This window comes from Malus sylvestris, chromosome 17 (genome assembly GCF_916048215.2).
Source record: "Malus sylvestris chromosome 17, drMalSylv7.2, whole genome shotgun sequence".
NCBI lineage: Eukaryota > Viridiplantae > Streptophyta > Magnoliopsida > Rosales > Rosaceae > Malus > Malus sylvestris.
In genome coordinates, this window is record NC_062276.1 from 5858595 (window position 1) to 5879620 (window position 21026).

Below are 21026 nucleotides of genomic sequence, written 5' to 3' on the forward strand. Positions count from 1 at the left end.
TGATTTCAAAGTCCTCCGCGGCCTCGTTATTTGACTATTCTTTTTTTTTTTCATACAAAAACTTTGTTTATTCACCTCCCCTTGATGCAAGATTAACACAACTACGCAGTACTTCAACTGCAAAAGTTTTTAACCTAACAGAGTGAAAGCCTTGTTGGTCAAGCAATGCAAGTCTTTTTACATGTTAGGCGTGAGCACCCTCTCAATAAGATATTTCATTTTGCTTTTAGCTTATTAGGTATTAGCCACCGTTGCCAGCTGTTGTTTCCACATACGGAACATGTTCAAGAATGAAACTTAAAAGAATTGACGGGAGCTCAAACAAGCGGTGAATCATGCGATTTAATTCGATGCAAAGCAAAGAAACTTACTAGGGCTTAACATGCTATGTAACATCTCACATCGTTCAGAGGAGTGAATCTTGTAAGCCTTATATGTATATTCACATTTCTACCTAACATGAGGCCTTTTGGGAACTCACTGGTTTCAGGTTCTATCGGAAATCCGAAGTTAAGCGAGTTTGTGCGAGAGCAATCCCAGGATGGATGACCCACTGAGAAGTTCTCGTGTGAGTTCCTATAAACAAAACTGTGAGGGCGTGGTCGGGGCCCAAAGTGAACAATATCGTGTTACGGCAGAGTTAAATCCGAGATGTGGTGGGGTCCTGAGCCGGGATGTGACATGCTAAGAATCCTCTTGAAAGGGAGGGGCGCCTTTGGCAACGCAAACACAAATAGTGTACACAATAAGTTTTACCTAAAATCAAGTTTACAGCTTGGAACGGTTTCTATGGAAAACAACTTGAAAGGGTTGTTCTTTAATATAATTAAAAAAATTGTGGTTAGTTGCCCTCAAATTTTTATACTTTTGCTTGAAAACAAAGAAAATATACATTGAATATAAGTTATTTTTAATTTTAACACATATGATAATACGTGAGGAAACTGAACATAAAACATTAAGTGTAGAAGTAAACTTGCACATCAAATAAGAGTTTTTTTTTCCCAAACACATCAAGTAAGAGTTTGAATAATATCTTTGAAAAAAAAAAAAGAGTATGAATAATATATGTTGAGAACATTACTAAAATTCAATTAGGAGAAAAAAACAAGAAGTAAAAATTCAAAACAAAATGATACACAGGAAGGAACAGCTAAGAGCCAGGCGTACTAAGCATAAAATTTGTGATCATGCTGTGAAGTAATTTTGCAATCATTGTTTTTTGGCACTCTGCATGTGTAGTCTCTCACTGGTCACTGGAGAGATAGAGTGAGACAGACAGACTACTTCCGAAGTCGCCCCCACGTTAACTAGCGTGTTTTGTGGATTTGTAACTTTTTTTCCTCCCGCTCTCTACCTTTTTTCACGAAAATATCAAACTTTCTCGGGAACCATTGCGGCATTCGAAGATTCAATCATTTACGAGATAGGTACGAATTTGTTCGAGCATTTAGTTTCTGGGTTTTGTTTTTGAACTGTTTTAAAGATCTGGGTTGCTGCATTTGCCCAGTAAAGTTATGAACTTTGTAGTGTAGATCTGGGTTTTAAAGCTTGAAGCTTGCAGATGGTGGGTTTTTTTGATCTGATTTGTGCTCAAATTTTGGGGTTTTGGTTGTTAAATTTGTTCTTTCGGGGGTTCTGTGAACTGGGTAGTGCTTAGATTCTGTGAATTTTGGTTGATCTGAAACTTTCCGGGGTTTTGGGAAACAGTGAAGGAGTTAGAAGAAGACATTGGATTTTGCCTGGAAATTTTGAATTAGGACATTTGGGGATTGTATTTTTGTGATGTAATGGCATCTGTTGTATAATCATCAGTGAAAGTCACTATTGTTGTCATTGAATTTGGAAAGTTTGGTGATGGAATTGATATAATAAGCCAAAAAATAAGCAAAATTTAGCATTCAATTCCACACAAACATGTCTTCAACAACCTCACCTTCTCCAAATTCTTCCCCTTCTGCGGTCCCACCAACTTCACCTGATACCTCGTCACCACCCCCGTCAAATTCTTCAACTACCCCAACTACCACTGCAACCCCTTCTGACGCTTCACCTCCCCGTGCCCAATCTCCTCCTCCAGCATCACCAGCTGCTCCCACTCCAAAATCGTTACCACCGCCGTCAACTCCGCCACCAACTTCACCACCGCCTTCCACGCCTCAGGCTCCACCACCTTCCACGCCTCAGGCTCCACCACCTTCCACGCCTCAGGCTCCACCGCCTTCCACACCGCAGGTTCCACCGCCTTCCACTCCTCAGGCTCCACCACCATCCCCTCCACAGTCTCCACCCCCATCATCTCCGGCATCACCCCCGCCATCACCTCCTCCAGCATCACCACCACCTTCTCCACCAGCTGCCTCTCCTCCGGCTACGTCTGAATCCCCACCACCTGCATCAAAGGGTTCTCCCCCTCCCAAATCTTCCCCACGTCCAGCACAAGCCTCACCTCCACCTAAGTCCACAGAGACACCACCTCCTCCAGCTGATGTCCCGCCCCCTTCGTCCGCTTATCCACCATCACCACAAGGAGAAACACCAAAAAAATCTCCTCCATCCCCCACTTTCACACCTCCTCCATCTGGCTCCAAATCTGCTCCTCCACCAGCTGATAAATCTCCCCCTGCACCCACGGTGCAATCACCACCTCCTTCGGTCCCTTCATCTTCTTCACCTCCTGTTACTTCTCCTACCCTGCCTAGTAGTAATTCGTCAAGTCCCCCTCCCTTACCACAGAAGCCAACTGCAAGGTCAACCACTGGTGCCAATGTGACATCAAATGCCACATCCGGAAAGAAAGGAGGGTTAAACACTGGAGGAGCTGTGGCAATTGGAGTTGTAGTTGGATTCCTGGTGCTCAGTCTTGTTGTCATGGCGGTGTGGTACAGAAAGAAGCAGAAGAAAAGAAGAGCTGGAGAAAATTTTGCGTACAACATGCCTTCCCCCTTTGCTTCATCCCAGAATTCAGGTAACTCATTGATCATGCACTACTTGAATGATATCATTTTCTTTTTTTTGTTCGCTGACACTTTTTCAAACTTGCTTCATTGACAAGGAACTGTAGCAGCTGTTTTATACGAGTTGGATGAGCTTGCTTATTAAAAATTGCTTTATTTTCTTGTTGGTTTCTGCCATTCTACTTTCTTTTAGCACCATTAGTTCTTATTCGACCTTTAGGCTTTAACATTGTAGAAAATCATATTAGAAGTAAGCTTTTGAGTTAGCTAGCAAGCTTTAGTTGAATGTGCGATGAGGTAATTGGATTCAAACTAATGAACTTTTTTCTGCTCTCCAGATTCGGTATTTCTTAAGCCTTATTCTCCAGCTCCCCTCATAGGAAATAGTTCTGGCAGTGATTTGATATATGCACAATCAGATGGTGGCGTAAACAATTCAAAGTCATGGTTCACATACGAAGAACTAAGCAAAGCCACAAATGGGTTTTCAAAACAGAACCTTTTGGGCGAAGGTGGATTTGGTTGTGTTTACAAAGGTGTTTTGGAAGACGAAAGAGAAGTTGCTGTAAAACAGCTCAAAATTGGTGGGGGACAAGGGGAACGTGAGTTTAAAGCTGAAGTTGAAATTATTAGTCGAGTACACCATCGCCATTTGGTTTCCCTGGTTGGTTATTGTATATCTGAGCATCAAAGGTTGCTTGTCTATGACTTCGTTCCAAATGATACACTTCATTACCATCTTCATGGTGAGTCTTCTGATTTTGAAAGCAAGACCAATCTAATATGTTCAGGAACAAAATTAGGGGGCTTGTGTTATATCCTGTTGGGTTTGATATAGATGTCTTTTAATTGAATTATTAACTAGTATTCTTATAAGCGATGGCTACATTAACCTGTGCCAAATAACTTGCTAATGCTGCAAATGGTGCTTGGTAATTTATGCTTCAAAGTCACTGCATGTAGTTCTCTTGTCTACATGGGGTAAATGTGGAGCATAATTTTGAAGTGTTATTCTCGTTTGTGTGTAAGTATCTTGTGAAAAATTGTACCACTTTTAACTTCCCTCTATTGAAAACTGCAGGTGAGGGCATGCCGGTTCTGGATTGGGCAACCAGAGTCAAGGTTGCTGCTGGTGCAGCTCGTGGAATAGCTTACTTACATGAAGATTGTGAGTTTATTCTTCTGTTCTCGACCTCCCAATTTCAGATTTGACTTTTTAGACCTTGGTTTGTTCGAGTACAAACACTGGCAAATGTTCTATTATTTGTTAATTCAATGAACAGTATCCTTTCCTTTAGCCATAAATTTCCTTTCAGTACAAACAGTGATTGATTCTATGCGACAGCCATTAGTCAATAATCATACAGAAACTAAGTGTAAGCGAGGGCCCTGTACATGAGAGTTTATGGTTCACACTAATTTCCAAGGCCTTCAATCTCCGAGTAATATTAACAATTGGGAAAGAATTTCTTTGCTGTCAACACAATGACATCTTTCATACAAACAAGCTTCATTTCTGAATTTAATTGTGCTCTATGCTTTAAAGTTTTTATTTCCAATATGGTAACCCAACGGCTAGTTATATAAATGAAATAAATCTTTATACATATAAAAGTAGCTATTTTCACTCAAAGTTGTGCAAAGTTTGTTTATCCATCGCTGTATTTATTGTCAGGCCTTTGAGCATCTTATTCTCTCTTTCTCATTATTTTGTTTTAATGTGTTTATCAGGTCATCCTCGCATTATTCACAGAGATATTAAGTCGTCAAACATCCTTTTGGATAGCAACTTTGAAGCTCAGGTATGTCTGTTTATATAACCATAATTTTCATGAAAAAAAGCTTGTATCAGGTTATAGTGGTTGCTTGTAGTGCTTGTAACACGAACCCATTTCCATCTACTTCTAAGCAAGAGCCGTTTAGTAGCCTGATAATCATATTCTCCTCTTACAGTAACTGACAGCCAGAGCTTGGTTTTGCTGTTTCCGATTGCTAGTCATTTGATAGCAATTAATGTTCTAAAGATGAATTTTCTCTTACTAACAGGTTGCAGATTTTGGGCTTGCAAAGCTAACGTTGGATTCAAATACTCATGTGACCACAAGAGTAATGGGAACATTCGGGTAGATTTCTTCACTTTATTGGATTAGGATCCTCCCCATTTCTTCAATCTTTCTATTCATGGCATCACTTACGTTCTGATGAATGGAATTGTGTGATTTTTAGATACATGGCACCAGAATATGCAACAAGTGGAAAGTTGACGGACAAGTCTGATGTTTACTCTTATGGTGTTGTGCTATTGGAGCTAATTACAGGTCGCAAACCGGTGGATTCTTCTCAGCCATTGGGTGATGAGAGCCTAGTTGAATGGGTAAATTCATAAACATTGTTGCTATCTCCCTGTAGGTGGTGGGAGTTAATTCTTTTCAAAAGTGCGTCTATGCAAATCCTTGCGATACTATTTTTTGCCAAATTCCGTATTTTTCTTTTTCCATCAATTACGGAGGGGTTGAATTGTGTTTAGAATTTTAAAAGGATCAAGTCCAAAATTTTTATTCTCAGTTATGCATGTCATTACTGAGAATTCTCAAATGGCTCAAGTCAAAAGTTGTTAGTCTTGTAATTCTCAAATGGCGCGTTTAGATTACTGCTTTCCGTTGGGCATGTTTGCCGTGGAGATTTTACGTGTATTATGCTTACACTTTGATGGATTGTTGTGGTTCAATCTGGCATGGTTAAGTCCTAGATTATAATAGCTAATTTTTCTTCCAGGCTCGACCTTTGCTTAGTCAAGCACTTGAGTGTGAAGACTTCGAAGGGCTGGCAGATTCAAGGCTGGGAAAGAATTACATCGAGAATGAAATGTTCCGAATGATTGAAGCAGCTTCAGCTTGTGTGCGTCATTCAGCTGCGAAAAGGCCACGGATGAGACAGGTATTTACAAAATATTGCATGACACTCACCCACATTTACATGTACAGCAGATAACTAATAATCGTCGTTACTTTCCTAGGTGGTAAGGGCTTTCGACTCCTTAGATGAATTATCAGATCTCAGTAACGGAATGAAACCTGGCCAGAGCGAAATATTTGATTCTGCAGAACACTCTGCACAAATTAGAATGTTTCAGAGGATGGCATTCGGTAGTCAAGACAACAGTACGAGTTTTTTCAATCAAAGTCAGAGTAGCTGGAAAAGTAGGGACTCCCGAGAGCAAGGGTACCAGAATCAGAGAAGCTGGGCGAGTAGAGACTCTCGGGAGCATGGGGATCAAACTCAGAGCAGCTGGAGTCGAGACCAGAGAGACGCGGGAAACCCGAGTACTTCGATATCCATAGATAGATCTGGGATATGGAACAACTGAGAGTTCAACCAACTGTTTGAGCCAGGCTAAGCTGTGTTGTGCTGCTCATTTCTTGTAAATCCTACACATATCATATCATTTTTCCATTTATTTTTTGTATTCTCTGCTAACATGATTTTGTTGCCAGGATCCCAATTTCTGTATTCTTTTTGTAATTTAGATTCATTGATGCAGTATATTGTATCTGTATTTGTTGTTTTAATAGAAGTATATAATTTTATTATTCTGAATTATCTTCTCTCCAAATTACTATGCATTAAAGTTTTTCCCGCCCTTAGAAAAGTAGCACGCCTCTATACCCTTCTCGGCCATGTGACTAAGATTAAGATAATCTGTATCTCCTAGTTGTAGATGACAGACACTTATATACCTTTCTCCGCCTTTTAGTTAAGATCAAAATAAGATGCAACTGTGTGGGCTGTGCATGCAACCGGTTAATAACATATCTCGAATCAAAAGCAAAACGAAAGGCAAACATGTCAACCACAAACTAATAAGGGTCTTTTCATTCCAAGTATAGAGGGATGGTTGGTCCGAGTCCTCATTCAAAATGAAGGTACGTACTAGAATACGGTTCTCACAGAGTTCCCGAAATTCCATTTTTTGACACCGTATTTAATTTTGTTCATCAAACTATGTGTTATGGGCAGTGGATTTTGAGGACATGAAGAAGCTAATGACAGATGAAGAAATAAGCCAATTGGAGTGAGTGGTTGTTGCAAAGATGGGTGATTTGGATGGTCTTTGTGATGCTTTTAGAGGTTGCCATGCAATTTTTCACACCTCCTCCTTTATTGATTCACACGGTATCTTCAGTTATTCGATGAGTTTGTCAAGACAGTGTGTTCGCTTGCACCAGAGTTTGATACTCCTTCAAGTGGATAGACTAGTTTAGAATAATTTTCTAAAATTTTGTGCATGTATATGAAACTCGGGAACAAATGACATTTCTTGAAACTGAAGGGACAAGAAATGTTATTGAAGTTGTCATTTCCTCTCTTCTTGCTGCCATTTGGACTTGAAGAAGCGACTATGAAGACAAGAATATCATTTTGATGAGTTTAGCTGAACCAATTAGGAATCATGCAAAGAAAACAAGGTATACAAATATAAACATATAAATATTTGAGGCCTTGGAGTGAATTTTGTATTTGATAATTATTCACACCAAATAAGATTTTAACAAATTCATAATTTTATTGTCATCGCCATTCTAAGGAAGGTATCTTGCAATCCAAATATAATTTTTTTTTTATATAGAATTAATGCATGATGAATTTTTTGGAGTGCCGAGAACGGCTTCCAATAAATAATCAGGACAAAGGGAAAGAAAATATTCAAAACAAATTGGTAAAATTGAGTAAATCTAGAAATAATTGGGCTTTCACTTTTGTTTTTCTGAGATCAAAAAATTATTGGACCTAATTGAAAAACATCAAACCCAAAAGGCCAACTTACCTAACTGAATTAAGAAAACGTCCTCCAAACGACGTCGTCGGGCGTCGAAAGAAAGGAATAGGAGAGTGTGGAGAGTTCGGTTGCGCCGCAAGAAAACTAACCAGTACAAAACGACTCTCTATCTCTCTTTGTGATCGGAAGAACTAACGAACGGAATCAAACCAATCAATCAAGCGATCGAGAAATCAAGAAGTGAAGAAATGGGGGAAGAGAGAGAGGACCCACAGCAGCTGAAGAGAGTGGCGGCGGCGGCCTACGACTACGAGAACGACCCCAGATGGGCCGAGTACTGGTCCAACATCCTCATCCCTTCTCACATGTCCTCCCGCAGCGACGTGATCGACCATTTCAAGCGCAAGTTCTATCAACGCTACATCGTCCGTTCTCTCTCTCTCTCTCTCTCTCTTCTTTATGCAGTTTCTTTAATCTAAGTGATTACCCTGTATCGATTGGTTGTTAATTAGCATTTATTTCTTCGGAATTTGGACTCTGAACACTTGAATCTCAATTGGGTTTCTTCTGTTTTGTGCAATTCGGGTCGGTTTTCCAATTGGGTAATTGTGGGTTTTGTACTCTGTTTCTTTGTTTGATGATAATTTGGGTTATTGGTTTTGCTTTCTCCGAGTCCTCGATCTTTACTACTGGGGTTTTTCTTTGCAAGATTTTACGTTTTGGGAATTCGAATTGGAGGTGCTTGAATGCATGCTGGCCCGCTATAGAACCTCATTCGAATGTAGGGGTTCGATTTTGGAAAGTTTATGCAGGATTCAGTAGCTCTTTCAATTGTTGATTCAGTTGATTTCTTTTCTTTTAGATTTCTGAGTATAAGTGAGATCTTGCTACCTTGTTTCCAAAGGAATAGTTTTTGACACATGAGTGCAACTTTAAAGTCAACATTTGGTTGAAGAATTATGCTTTAGGGAATTCTGTTTGTAGTTTTATCATAGATTAAGAGTGCCTTGTTGGTAGATGTTTTGGGGGAATGTAATTTAGTCGGAGATGCATGGATTTTGTTAGATTTTTGTTAATTCCGTGCATCTTAACAAAGTTTGTACTTGGATTTTGTGAATAGGATCCTGAGCTTATGGTAGACGCGATGTCATCAGGCAGTTCTTCTCAGCCAAAGAGACCATCTGCATCGTCCCGGACAACAAATGACCAAACTCAGCCCCGTAGCGCAGGTTGGAATGCTTTAATTTTTTGGGTACAAAAGTTAGATTTGCCTAAATTGCTGTTTCCCTTAGAAGAAATGAAATTTATCTTAAAAGAAAACTCTAGTTGCTTTCAGTAGCCTGGAATTTGTTGATTATAGTGAATTGACCTTGAATTGGTGCTTGTAGGTTCAACTCCCAGAACTCCAGGGACAGCAGCAGCAGCTCCTCCAACTTCTCTGCGTTGGGATCGAAAAACCATTCAGTTTTCTGTAAACGCTTGGGTACAATCAAGTCTACTCATGCATTGATAGATAGACACGAGTAACCTATATAAACACGCGTTTATATCCACATATATGCACAGAGAATCAGCTTTCTTTTATTTTCTTATCTATCTGTCAAACTATTTCCTTATAAGGCGTATGATGTTTATAAATCAGCCTGATTTTGAAGAAATATCATATGACTTATCGTAGGTTTTTTTGTTTGTTATTGATCATTCACAGTGTATCTTGTTCCCTTGCAACCATGTTGTCTATTGACAGTCTCATAAACAGTTTTCTGTGGAGTTTACGTTTTACTTTTTATTAACTGCTTATTCACTTCTCTGAGCCTGAATTATTCTATCTTTTGACTCTATGGTTTTTCAAATGCAAAGAAACTGCTGTAATGTCATTCTGGTTCAGTTGGGCAAGGGTCTTTCTTTATGACAACTATGTATGCCTCTTTTGAATCCAAAACTTACTTTACCAATTTAGAGAAAAAAGTTCAAACTATTCATAATTTAGGCGTTAAAAATGGCCTCTTGCTAAGTTCTGCTTAGAGTTTAATAAGTCTCTGTTGTTATTGGTTCAGTTTGCTTGTCTTTCTTCCCCGCAGGTGTTTCTTGTGGCTGTGCTTGCAATTTTCCCACTGGTGCCTAAAAACCTTTCAGATAGGGCATATCGGCTTTCCTTTATGGGCACTGCATGTTCGTCTCTGTATTCCTTGTACTCACTGTATGGGGTAGATATACTTTCTCATATTCACTTGCTTCTTACTTCATTAATTTGGATATGCTGCCCTTGTTCATAATTTATTAACGCACCCTTTACTTTTCAGAAACCAAGGGCTTGGAACTTGCAGGCTTTGCAAGTTTACTTTCAGTCAATAATCACGACTAAGGATTTTATCTACTTGATATACTGCATTACCTTTGTCACATCACATCTTTGCCTAAAATGTGAGCATTCCTTAAATCCTCAAGTCTATGTTGTCAACCTAAGTTAGCCTCATTTTCTTGTTATGTCTAGTTTAATGGTGCGATCTTTATTGCAGTTGCACTGATTCCCATTCTCTGTCGGGCTCTTGAACATGTTGCCAAGTTCCTTAGGCGCAATTTTAGTCAATCCTCATTGTACAGGTAGAAGAGTTGATGTTTAACAATGTTGCTTGATATTTTCTTGTGGTGTTTGAATCCAAGTTTTATTAAGTTGAGAATTGGTAATTCTGAGTGCTGGGCATGAGGATTGTTTTCAGGATTCTTGTAGTGCTTTTACTTTTGGTTTGATGTTCAGTCCAGTCTTACTAAATAATACCTTACCGACGATGAGTTGAAATCTACTCGTGTTCTTTACTAAGCAATCTATTTCTCTTTCTGTCATGGTGAACAGGAAGTACCTGGAAGAGCCTTGTGTTTGGGTGGAGTCTAATAGAACTACCCTCAGCATACTCTCTTCACATGCTGAGGTCGGAGTTGGCTTCCTTCTGATTATATCATTGTTCTCGTGAGTTGCTTGGAACCATTTTCTCTGCTGCTTTTTTACCAGTCACAGATGTGTTCTTATTCCATTGTTATTATGCTTTTGACTTCTAACATTTCGTAATTTGTGATGTATATTTGTAGGTGGCAGCGCAACATTGTACAGGCATTCATGTACTGGCAGGTGCGTGTGTTTCCGTTCTTTTCTTCATAATTATGGTTATGGAATGGTATCTTTGTTCCTGAAGCTAAATTGTTTTGATTATATTGAACACACACACACACACACACCCCACAAACACACAAATGGATACAAGCACATGAAAGTATGCACCGAGTTAGTGCCCCTTGCATCACATTTCAAACGTTGTTCTTCTGATATCTCAACCTTATATCAGAGCCTAATGAATTTCCTCCCTCCTTGCCTCCTTGGAACACATTTTACAGCTATTGAAGCTCATGTATCATGCCCCAGCGACTGCTGACTACCATCTGAGCGTGTGGACTAAGATCGGAAGGACAGTTCATCCCCTCATCCACCGCTATGCTCGGTTCCTGGAAACTCCTCTTTCTGCTGTTCAGAGATGGTGGTTGAGGTAGAGAGTACTCGGAGACTCGGAAGAAGAGGATGAGATTTGAGGGGAAGGACGTCGATGGAAATTACCTTGAAATCCTGTAAACGAAAAACTGACGTCTGATATACTGAATTTGTCGAAACTGTCATTTGGATTCTAGATGGATAAAGAGTATATCTACCGAGGTGGTGTCGATTCTGTAGTTTTACTTCGAATTAGGGTTCTCAGTTCTCCCTACAAATTTTATAATGCTCCGGAATATACGATGCTCTGGGATTATTAATCATTAAATATTGTTTTTCGTGTGTGTTTAACTAAAATTTTAACCATGGAAGGGTTTAAGCGGGCGCGGAGATGCTCTCATCGTCCACATAAAAAGAAACGATTCTTTGACCTAATTATTTTTATTTCTTTTTATAAATATTATCTTGTATGTTAAATAAATATATTTTATTCAATTGAAATAAATGAAGTGGAAAATGAAATAATTGAGCAGAAAACTTGATTATTTCTTACGCGAATCGTTAGATCGACAAAAAACGATACAAAATAATAGATTTTCGGGTTAACTGTAAATGAGTAGGATTGTTATTGGGTTTTAACGAGTCAACTTGTTATTGGATCATCCGTTAAGAATATGATAAGATAACGTTGTCAAATCTAGACACCATGCATGACAATTTTTTGCATGACGTGTTTATTCGACACAAAACAATACGACTTGTTAACAAATCGGAAATTTAACGAATCACTTGTTAGAACCCGTTAAGATAAAGAGTTTGATACGTCACGTCCAGTTAAAATAACGTGTATGACACAAAAACGACACTAAACAAGACAAACACTTTTGCCACATAAGAGCAAATGAGATGCCAAAATGTACACATCAGTTATAACAGTAAAAAAAGACCACACTAATATTCTCCAACCGAAGTGCCAAATCCTATTGTGACGATGACATGGATTGGTAGCAAAATAGGTTGTTGTCAAATTTGACAGCAGCTTCAAATGTTTTTTTTCTTAATTATTAAATGTATTTGATTAATTTTTAATTAGTTCAATTATTTATTATAATTAATGTTGAGTTGATCGATGCAATTATCATATTTTTTTCTTCTTTTCAATCAAGGAAGGTGAACAGATTACTGATTAATCTTTAAATGTCTTTTATTAAATTTTAATTAGTTTAATAATTTATTTTATAAAATAATAATTTAATTTGACATATTAGTTAGAGAACAACAACAACAACAACAACAACAACAACAAAGCCTTTTCCCACTAAGTGGGGTCGGCTATATGAATCCTAGAACGCCATTGCGCTCGGTTTTGTGTCATGTCCTCCGTTAGATCCAAGTACTTTAAGTCTTTGCTTAGAGTCTCTTCCAAAGTTTTCCTAGGTCTTCCTCTACCCCTTCGGCCCTGAACCTCTGTCCCGTAGTCACATCTTCGAACCGGAGCGTCATTCGGCCTTCTTTGCACATGTCCAAATCACCGGAGCCGATTTTCTCTCATCTTTCCTACAATTTCGGCTACTCCTACTTTACCTCGGATATCCTCATTCCCAATCTTATCCTTTCTCGTGTGCCCACACATCCCACGAAGCATCCTCATCTCCGCTACACCCATTTTGTGTACGTGTTGATGCTTCACCGCCCAACATTCTGTGTCATACAACATCGCTGGCCTTATTGCCGTCCTATAAAATTTTCCCTTGAGCTTCAGTGGCCTACGACGGTCACACAACACGCCGGATGCATTCTTACACTTCATCCATCCAGCTCGTATTCTATGGTTGAGATCTCCATCTAATTCTCCGTTCTCTTGCAAGATAGATCCTAGGTAGCGAAAACGGTCGCTTTTTGTGATCTTCGCTAGATTGCTCCGGTCATTAGTGTGGATAAGTATATAAATGGATAGAGATAGGAAAGCAAACACAAGATGTACGTGGTTCACCCAGATTGGCTACGTCCACGGAATAGAAGAGTTCTCATTAATTGTGAAGGGTTTACACAAGTACATAGGTTCAAGCTCTCCTTTAGTGAGTACAAGTGAATGATTTAGTACAAATGACATTAGGAAATATTGTGGGAGAATGATCTCGTAATCACGAAACTTCTAAGTATCGGAGTGTGGTGTCTTCTTGACTTGCCTTATCTGTCTCATAGGTAGATGTGGCATCTTCTCTGGAAGTACTCTTCCTCCATCCAGGGGTGGTATCTTTAACTGGTGGAGATGCACAAGGTAATGTATCAATTTCACTTGAAGCTTACTTGTAGTTTCAGGCTTGGTCAAACGCGATACAAACCATGTAGTAAGAGTCCCCCAAGTCGCCGAGCTAGGGGGTCTGCTGAAAGAGGTGACAGACAAGGTAAGCAATCAGAGCTCCGACTGATTGTTCACCTTCTCCCCATCTTGCAGCAGCATGAAGGATAAAGAGAAGAAAAATGAGAAGAGATGATATGAGATACTTTTGCTTTTGAAGAAGTAACTTTCCACAGGCTTATTCTTGAACTGAGCTGGAGGGTTTTCTGGTTTCCTCCAGAGTATAAGGCCGACTGAAGAATTTGAGGGTCAAAACAAGTCCATCAAATCTAGAGTACGTTCCACCCTGCTGATATGGGATACTTTTGCTTTTGACAGAGTAATGGATGTATCGGCACGTGTGCTGTTACGCTTGTCTCCACATGCTTCCTTGTATCCTTCGCACTTGCCCTATCTGTTCCTCAAGCAGATGCGGAATCTTCCCTGGAAACATAAGATGTTGAAGATGAGTACTCGAGAGCAATGCCAGGTAAGTAATCAGGTAAGGGGTTCCAGGCAGTCAGTTCCTGGCTGGAAGCTTGATTCCAAGTGCTGACTGATTGCTCTCTTTCTCCTTGTCTTGCAGGTAAAAACAAGGCCAAAGGAAAAGACAGGGAAAAAGCATGATATGAGATACTCTTGCTTTTAACCCTGATGATATGAGATATTCTTGCTCTAGTATAGCTTGTTTGCAGAGGTATTATCGGGGGGAAAGAAAGCTGAATATTTCGAAAGGCTTCGTTGGGAGTGCCCTCTCAGATATGATGAAGGGTTGAGCATTTTTGCAGGTCTGCCTGTCTGTTGGGGATGGAGGTCGACATATATAGGAGTCTCCCTAACAAGTAGTAATGTTATTCCTTTACCCTGCTTGGTCATAGCACGGTAGTGGGAGCTGCCAGTTTCACATGTTTTAACTCTGTCAGAGCACTTTGAAAAAGTGGTCTGTGGTATCTGGCTCTCGAGATTCGGAGAACGATGCCTCTTCGATTTTTGAGAAAGCAATCATGCTGGGGGTCTGGCTCTCGAGATTCGGAGAGCAGTGTCTCTTCGATTTTTGAGAAAATAATCATGTTGGGAGTCTGGCTCTCGAGATTCGGAGGGCGGTGCCTCTTCGATTTTGGAGCAAGCAATCTTGTTGGGAGTGTTGTCTCGAATGTGAGTAAAGGTTGGGCATGTTTGTTAGTCTACCTTGCCACGAAGCACAAAGGTTGACACACAGGGACTTTCCAATTATCCAGCAATGGTACTGTTCCTTTACCCTCTCTTCGATTTTGAGAAAGTAGTCATGTTGGGAGTCTGGCTCTCGAGGTTCGGAGGACGGTGTCTCTTCGATTTTGGAGCAAGCAATCTTGTTGGGAGTGTTTTCTCGAATGTGAGTAAAGGTTGGGCATGTTTGCTAGTCTACCTTGCCACGAAGCACAGAGGTTGACAAACAGGGACTTTCCAATTATCCAGCAGTGGTATTGTTCCTTTACCCTTGTGGGTAATAATATGGTAGCTAGAACTTCAAAATTTATGTGTCTAAACTTTGTTAGTGCTGTTTCTTTGCTATTCTTTTACCTTTCTTGGTCAGAGCGATGTAGTGGGAGCTGCAAGCTTCACGTGCTCAACTTTGGCAGAGAACTTTGGCAAAGTTATCTGTGGTACCCATGAGCTATTGTTGCGTGTGGGAAGTGGGTGATTGAACAGTAAGATTCATGTGCTTTCTAATTCACCAGAAGTCTTCGACAGAATGCCCATAATTTCTGCAAAGCTGAGTGTGCGTGTGACAGGTGCTGACAAGGCTAGAAAAGTAGGTGCCTCTTCGATTTCTGAGATCGGCCCTCGTGGTCTCTGAGCAGCCCAGCTTTTGAGAAAGCGAGCGCCTCTTCGATTGATTCGGAGAACGATGCCTCATCGATTTTTGAGAAAGCAATCATGCTGGGGGTCTGGCTCTCGAAGATTCGGGGAGCAGTGTCTCTTCGATTTTTGAGAAAGTAATCATGTTGGGAGTCTGGCTCTCGAGATTCGGAGGGCGGTGCCTCTTCGATTTTGGAGCAAGCAATCTTGTTGGGAGTGTTTTCTCGAATGTGAGTAAAGGTTGGGCATGTTTGCTAGTCTACCTTGCCATGAAGCACAGAGGTTGACACACAGGGACTTTCCAATTATCCAGCAATGGTACTGTTCCTTTACCCTCTCTTCGATTTTTAAGAAAGTAGTCATGTTGAGAGTCTGGCTCTCGAGATTCGGAGGACGGTGCCTCTTCGATTTTGGAGCAAGCAATCTTATTGGGAGTGTTTTCTCGAATGTGAGTAAAGGATGCGATCATACCAACTCACATGCACCGGATCCCATCAGAACTCCGAAGTTAAGCGAGTTTGGGCGAGAGTAGTACTAGGATGGGTGACCTCCTGGGAAGTCCTCGTGTTGCATCCCCCCCCACCTAACTCCGCCTATGTCTTACATGGCCGGTCCCAAGCCCGGATAAAGGAGGAGGGGGAGGGCGTCAGGTAGTCGACAGCCGGCACTCCATGATCACGTCGAATCCTTATGAAAATATTAGTTAGAGAACAAAACTTTAAAAGATGTTAAAGTACCATATAAACTGTCAAAATTTAAATTTTATGTTCAAAATTACACAACTGTAAATTGTGGGCCTGAATATTTATTTCATTGTTACTTTTTTATACATCTTTAATTTTTATTTTCTTGTACCTTTCAGGTTCCAACGGTTCGAGGCTTCCAGTTGTCAACCGCGAGCTTCAAAATTAACGGTTTAACGGTAACTTAGTGAAAATATTGCCAACCGAAATTAGCAACCAATGACCAAAAAATCCTAAAAAACAATTTCAGATCCATTTCTTTTACTAAATACTGGAGCTATCATCCAGCTATATATCCAGCAGCTATGGCGTCGGAAACCGATCGTCTTCTCCGGCATTCTTTCACTTCCGAGGCAGACGTCATGGCGGAAGATGCGGACGCAGCGACGCCCTTCCTTTCTAGGTTTTTGAGCTATCCTATTGCTAATACCAATACATCGAGCCACAAGAGGCGTCGCAGGCTCGCCAAGAAACAAGCCTCCGCCTCGCCTTGGCCTCACCGGCAGCAGTCGTTCAGCCACGACATTGGCCACGCTGCCAAAGAGACTTACTTGATTACTAGCCTCAGCTTCACGCTACTTCAATGCCTCGGGTACCTGTTCTTCTTCTTCTCCTTTTTCTTTAGCTCCTCCTAGTTTCACCTTGCTCAATTATTGGATTTAAGCTCTGTTTGGTTGCCGAGAAAATTGTAGGAAACCGAAAGAAAATTGAAATGTAGGACAAAAAATTAACCAGTCTAGCAAATTTGTGAATTATATCGAATTTTTGTGTTCGATTATTTCTAATCATTTATTTTCTTTCAGGCTAGGCTATCTGTGGATCACAAAGTTACTTGCTCTTGGTTGTTATGCTATGTTACTTATGCCCGGATTTCTTCAAGGTGTGTGTGTTTATGTAACTACTTGCTATTACATATTCATTGCCCGTATAAATTGTTCCCCTTTTCGTTATCCGTTTGAATTTCGTCAAATAATAGTATCTACCGATCAAACTTATAAGAAAATTGTCGGTTATCCTGCGTAAAATAAAAAAGCATCCGCTCGGATGCTACCACATTTGATGAGCTTCACTATCATGATTTGTTTGGTTTGTTGCTAATCGATGAAAGAACTTGCCACCTGGATGGGATTTTGGACCATCGAGATCATCTTTCAGAAAAGCTCCAAGTTTGATTACTGTTGTTGATGTATTTCAATATTCTCATCTCTAAGACTTCAGTAGACGCATGCCACCATGATATTCTTTGACTTGACCTACTTCCTGAACGTAGATTTGTCTGCTTAACATGATTAGAGTTTCTGTTTTTATTTGTTTTGTTCTTTTAATGTAGTGAGTAGTGAGCTGTGCATTTGGCCGGAATATAACTTGTTTGTTGATTTTTCTTCAGTTGCTATATGTTATTTCTTTTCAAGCCAGGTCCGGCGTAGTATTGTGTATGGAGATCAACCAAGAAATAGGTAGGTTGAATTTGTGAAGGGAAATTAAACAGTTCATTGTGATTTTGTCAACTTCTGTGCACTCATTTATGTCATGTATCATTTACAGGTTGGATCTATATTTACCTGCAAATAGTGATGGAAAAAAACCGGTAGTAGTATTTGTAACCGGTGGGGCCTGGATTATTGGGTTAGTGATTTTAAATAGATGTTAGCTGTTAGCTCATCAATTCTTATAAGTTTTGTTCTTGAATTAGTACAACGGCCTGGAGATGATATTCTCTTCGTTTTTTGGGGTATCATGCAAAACATCTTTAGGTGAAGCTTCTGGTTATATATATGTGGTCATTTATTTAGTTTCTATAGTTTCATGCTGGTTTAGGTATAAAGCTTGGGGTTCTCTTTTAGGTCTGCAATTGGCAGAAAGGGATATCATCGTGGCATGCGTTGATTACAGGTAATTTGTTTTAGTTAAAGCAGTACAAATTGTAATGCACGATTTCATTAACTTGCATATGGTGATCTATATGAAGTATTTGAAAGAAAAAAAATCTTTGGCAGTGAATCATTGATAGGCTTGCAAACACCATGTTCACCGTGTCTGATTATTAGACCGATACATTAGCACATTAAAGTATTCTTTTCCTACATTAGCACATTAAAGTATTCTTTTCCGTTCAACCAAGCTGATCAAGCATGGCTAATTGGTTAATTTATGCCTTCTGTTTCCCATATAAAGAACCAGTCGCTGAAGCTTGAGCATGTTCCATGATCTAAAAGTAAAATGAACCTTTGGTTTTTTATAGTTCGTTGTGTACACATTGAAGACTTGAATCATGTTACTCAAACGAACAGTTTACACATCCGTTATGTCCTTTACCCTATAAGTGTTGATATGCAATATATGATTCTTGCAGAAACTTTCCCCAGGGTACCATCAGTGATATGGTGAAAGATGCTTCTTTGGGGATCTCATATGTCTTCAACAATATAGCAGATTATGGAGGTGACCCTAGCAGGTGACAGTCTAATATTTGTTCTTTCCTTCCCTATACATCTCAAAACCGGTTGAGTATATATACATTTATTTATATGTTTTGGTCCTTTTGTGGTTGTTTTGAGTAGAATCTATCTAATGGGACAATCTGCCGGTGCACATATTTCTGCTTGTGCTCTCTTGGATCAAGCAATCAAAGAATCTAAGGGAGAGAGCATTTCTTGGAGCGCCTCCCAGATAAAGGCTTATTTTGGTTTATCCGGCGGGTAAGGTTTATTTGTTGCATTATCATGAATCAAGTGAAACTTTAATGAATATAGTTCGAATAAACTCAAATTCTAGAAACATGGATATTGGTAAGCATTGGATATGATGGTAGAAAGAAATCTTCCCATCAGATCATGTACTTTTCCGTATAAACACTACAATCTGCGCTACACGCACAGCTCGTTGTAGCATCGAGCTGCAGAGACTGATGACCAGTCATTACTTTAGTACCATGTTGATAGATCTGTTGATTGACGGCAATGGATGGGTACACTAATTTTCTTATGTGCTCCTCACAGGTACAATTTGTTCAATTTAGTTGACCATTTCGATAGTCGTGGACTATATCGTTCCATCTTTTTGAGGTACTTACCAAATGACATTTTGCTAGCCACTCTTTGGTCTACTCCTATCAATTATATTGCACTTTTTCCTGTTTGTTACTTCATGATGCTATTGTGGTGATGTGTCATGCAGCATTATGGAAGGTGCAGAATCCTTGCATCAATTTTCTCCTGAAGTTAAAGTAAAGGACCCAAGCAATAGGAGTGCCGTTTCTCTCTTGCCTCCTATCACTCTTTTCCATGGAACTGATGATTATTCGATACCATCAGACGCTAGGTTAGAATCCCTTAATGTACATTAATATGGGATTTTGATCTGTACAATACTAGTTTAGGCCTCGAAGTACAGACATCTGAATACGACTTCAACTTCTCCACAGAATATATCATGGTGTGATATTTTCAGAAACTGATGCGTCTTTATATGCAGTAAAGTTTTCGTAGACGTGCTTCAAAAGGCAGGAGCTCGAGCTGACTTAATACTATATGAAGGAAAGACTCATACAGATTTGTTTCTTCAAGTAAGTGATATTTCTGATGCAAGCCTTTTACAATTGTGACTGCTAAAAACTTACGGCCTCCATTTAGTACTTGTATTTTAGTGCACCGATGCTTGTTAAAGGTTCAAATTCTTGTAAGGAGATCTGAAGTGGGATATCACAAGTTCATTTCGGGGCATCTGACTCTTGGAAGCACTTTGCAGGATCCTCTAAGAGGCGGTAAAGACGAATTGTTTGACCATCTAGTTTCCGTGATACATGCTGGTGATAAAGACGCTCTTGAGCAAGATGCTATGGCACCTCCGAGAAGGCGGCTTGTTCCAGAGCTCTTGTTGAAGTTGGCACGCAGCATTAGCCCCTTTTAGGCCTTGTACACTTGTCAGTATTGATCACCAATTACGTCCATGCAAAGGAGAGGCTTCGATCAGCTCGCGGAGATCTATTTTTCAAAACACATTACGACATGTTTCTATTTCGACATTATTACAGTCACCTACGACATGTTTGGATTCAATTCTCATCCGTAGAAAGCCCCAATCAATCTCTTGAAGGGCACGTACGCGATCCTGAGTCTTGCGAAGCCTTCTCCATCGGTAGGCACTGCAGAAACCAGCAGCAGATTGGGGACTTGTGGGTTGCTGCAATTGTTCTCCCTTTTCCTCAGTTGCCATTCCTCAATCTTCACACACAATCGAAGCCACTGCAACAATGTGCATAGAACAGAGAGCCATCTACATTACAACACCATGATACACGAATATCTTTGAGAAATATGCACAAATACAACCGGTTACAAACTCCGAATCAAAAGTAGAAACACCAAACCAATAATAAGTCGTATATAAACCACAATTTGGTGCCACTTGATTGACTTCTGTGACACTCAAGTTCTATTTTTCATTGAACTTCGGGTTCCATTCGTGCTTATTTCCCATTACATTTCTAAACAAGTCCAAAACCAAAATAAAGATAACATTTTGGTACTCAGAAAATTACCAAATCGAAAACTTGAGCGTAAAACAACCCACCAATTAGCTTCCAAGAATCGAAAAATTGAAGTTTGCAGATAGATACCCAAATGAAGAAATCCAATGAAAATGACTGACTCATATAACATGCACATATGACTTGCAAATATGACTTTATGTATTCTCTGTCATTTTAATTTTTTAGCACAATATTTATAAATCTGGTAGGGAAATTGACGCTAAAAATGTGAGCTGGCAAAGAGTTCATAAAGAGTCTCACTTTGAGAGAGTCCCCTTAGCATATCTCATTCATATTTGGGTGAAATTGTGCTAGATTAATAACTAATTTTAGGCAAAATCATACTCGGTAACACAT

At 39.8% G+C, this 21026-nt stretch overlaps 3 protein-coding genes and 1 non-coding gene across 4 annotated transcripts; all 4 read left to right on the forward strand.

Annotated features, from left to right (window-relative positions):
* Nucleotides 1-1192: 1192 nt before the first annotated feature.
* LOC126610265 (proline-rich receptor-like protein kinase PERK8) lies at nucleotides 1193-6554 on the forward strand. The gene is made up of 8 exons (XM_050278277.1): nucleotides 1193-2968; nucleotides 3296-3703; nucleotides 4039-4125; nucleotides 4689-4759; nucleotides 5004-5080; nucleotides 5184-5331; nucleotides 5733-5894; nucleotides 5974-6554. Exons 1-8 carry the CDS (start codon nucleotides 1918-1920, stop codon nucleotides 6322-6324), a joined length of 2355 nt encoding a protein of 784 aa, XP_050134234.1. The 5' UTR covers nucleotides 1193-1917; the 3' UTR covers nucleotides 6325-6554.
* A 1278-nt stretch (nucleotides 6555-7832) lies between these two features.
* Nucleotides 7833-11572, forward strand: LOC126612000 (uncharacterized). The gene is made up of 9 exons (XM_050280287.1): nucleotides 7833-8159; nucleotides 8855-8963; nucleotides 9123-9217; nucleotides 9816-9941; nucleotides 10038-10158; nucleotides 10254-10338; nucleotides 10589-10702; nucleotides 10822-10861; nucleotides 11125-11572. The coding sequence occupies exons 1-9, from the start codon at nucleotides 7983-7985 to the stop codon at nucleotides 11275-11277; spliced, it is 1020 nt and encodes a 339-aa protein (XP_050136244.1). The 5' UTR covers nucleotides 7833-7982; the 3' UTR covers nucleotides 11278-11572.
* Nucleotides 11573-15852: 4280 nt separating this feature from the next.
* LOC126612678 (5S ribosomal RNA) lies at nucleotides 15853-15971 on the forward strand. Its single transcript, XR_007619245.1, has one exon. It is a non-coding gene; the product is annotated as a 5S ribosomal RNA (ribosomal RNA).
* A 325-nt stretch (nucleotides 15972-16296) lies between these two features.
* LOC126611318 (probable isoprenylcysteine alpha-carbonyl methylesterase ICMEL2) lies at nucleotides 16297-20196 on the forward strand. Its single transcript, XM_050279540.1, has 11 exons — nucleotides 16297-16730; nucleotides 16942-17018; nucleotides 17526-17595; nucleotides 17684-17764; nucleotides 17957-18031; nucleotides 18492-18593; nucleotides 18700-18837; nucleotides 19138-19203; nucleotides 19316-19459; nucleotides 19613-19703; nucleotides 19886-20196. The coding sequence occupies exons 1-11, from the start codon at nucleotides 16444-16446 to the stop codon at nucleotides 20045-20047; spliced, it is 1293 nt and encodes a 430-aa protein (XP_050135497.1). The 5' UTR covers nucleotides 16297-16443; the 3' UTR covers nucleotides 20048-20196.
* Nucleotides 20197-21026: the final 830 nt, after the last annotated feature.

Coding starts and splice junctions, on each gene's coding strand:
- LOC126612000 (XM_050280287.1), top strand. CDS start 7,983: ATGGGGGAAGAGAGAGAGGACCCACAGCAGCTGAAGAGAGTGGCGGCG. Junction 9,218..9,815: donor AGTTTTCTGTAAACGCTTGG/GTACAATCAAGT, acceptor TCTTCCCCGCAG/GTGTTTCTTGTGGCTGTGCT. Junction 10,339..10,588: donor AGTCAATCCTCATTGTACAG/GTAGAAGAGTTG, acceptor CATGGTGAACAG/GAAGTACCTGGAAGAGCCTT.
- LOC126610265 (XM_050278277.1), top strand. CDS start 1,918: ATGTCTTCAACAACCTCACCTTCTCCAAATTCTTCCCCTTCTGCGGTC. Junction 3,704..4,038: donor ACTTCATTACCATCTTCATG/GTGAGTCTTCTG, acceptor TGAAAACTGCAG/GTGAGGGCATGCCGGTTCTG. Junction 5,081..5,183: donor AGAGTAATGGGAACATTCGG/GTAGATTTCTTC, acceptor TGTGATTTTTAG/ATACATGGCACCAGAATATG.
- LOC126611318 (XM_050279540.1), top strand. CDS start 16,444: ATGGCGTCGGAAACCGATCGTCTTCTCCGGCATTCTTTCACTTCCGAG. Junction 17,019..17,525: donor TATGCCCGGATTTCTTCAAG/GTGTGTGTGTTT, acceptor ATTTTTCTTCAG/TTGCTATATGTTATTTCTTT. Junction 18,594..18,699: donor TATGGAGGTGACCCTAGCAG/GTGACAGTCTAA, acceptor TGTTTTGAGTAG/AATCTATCTAATGGGACAAT.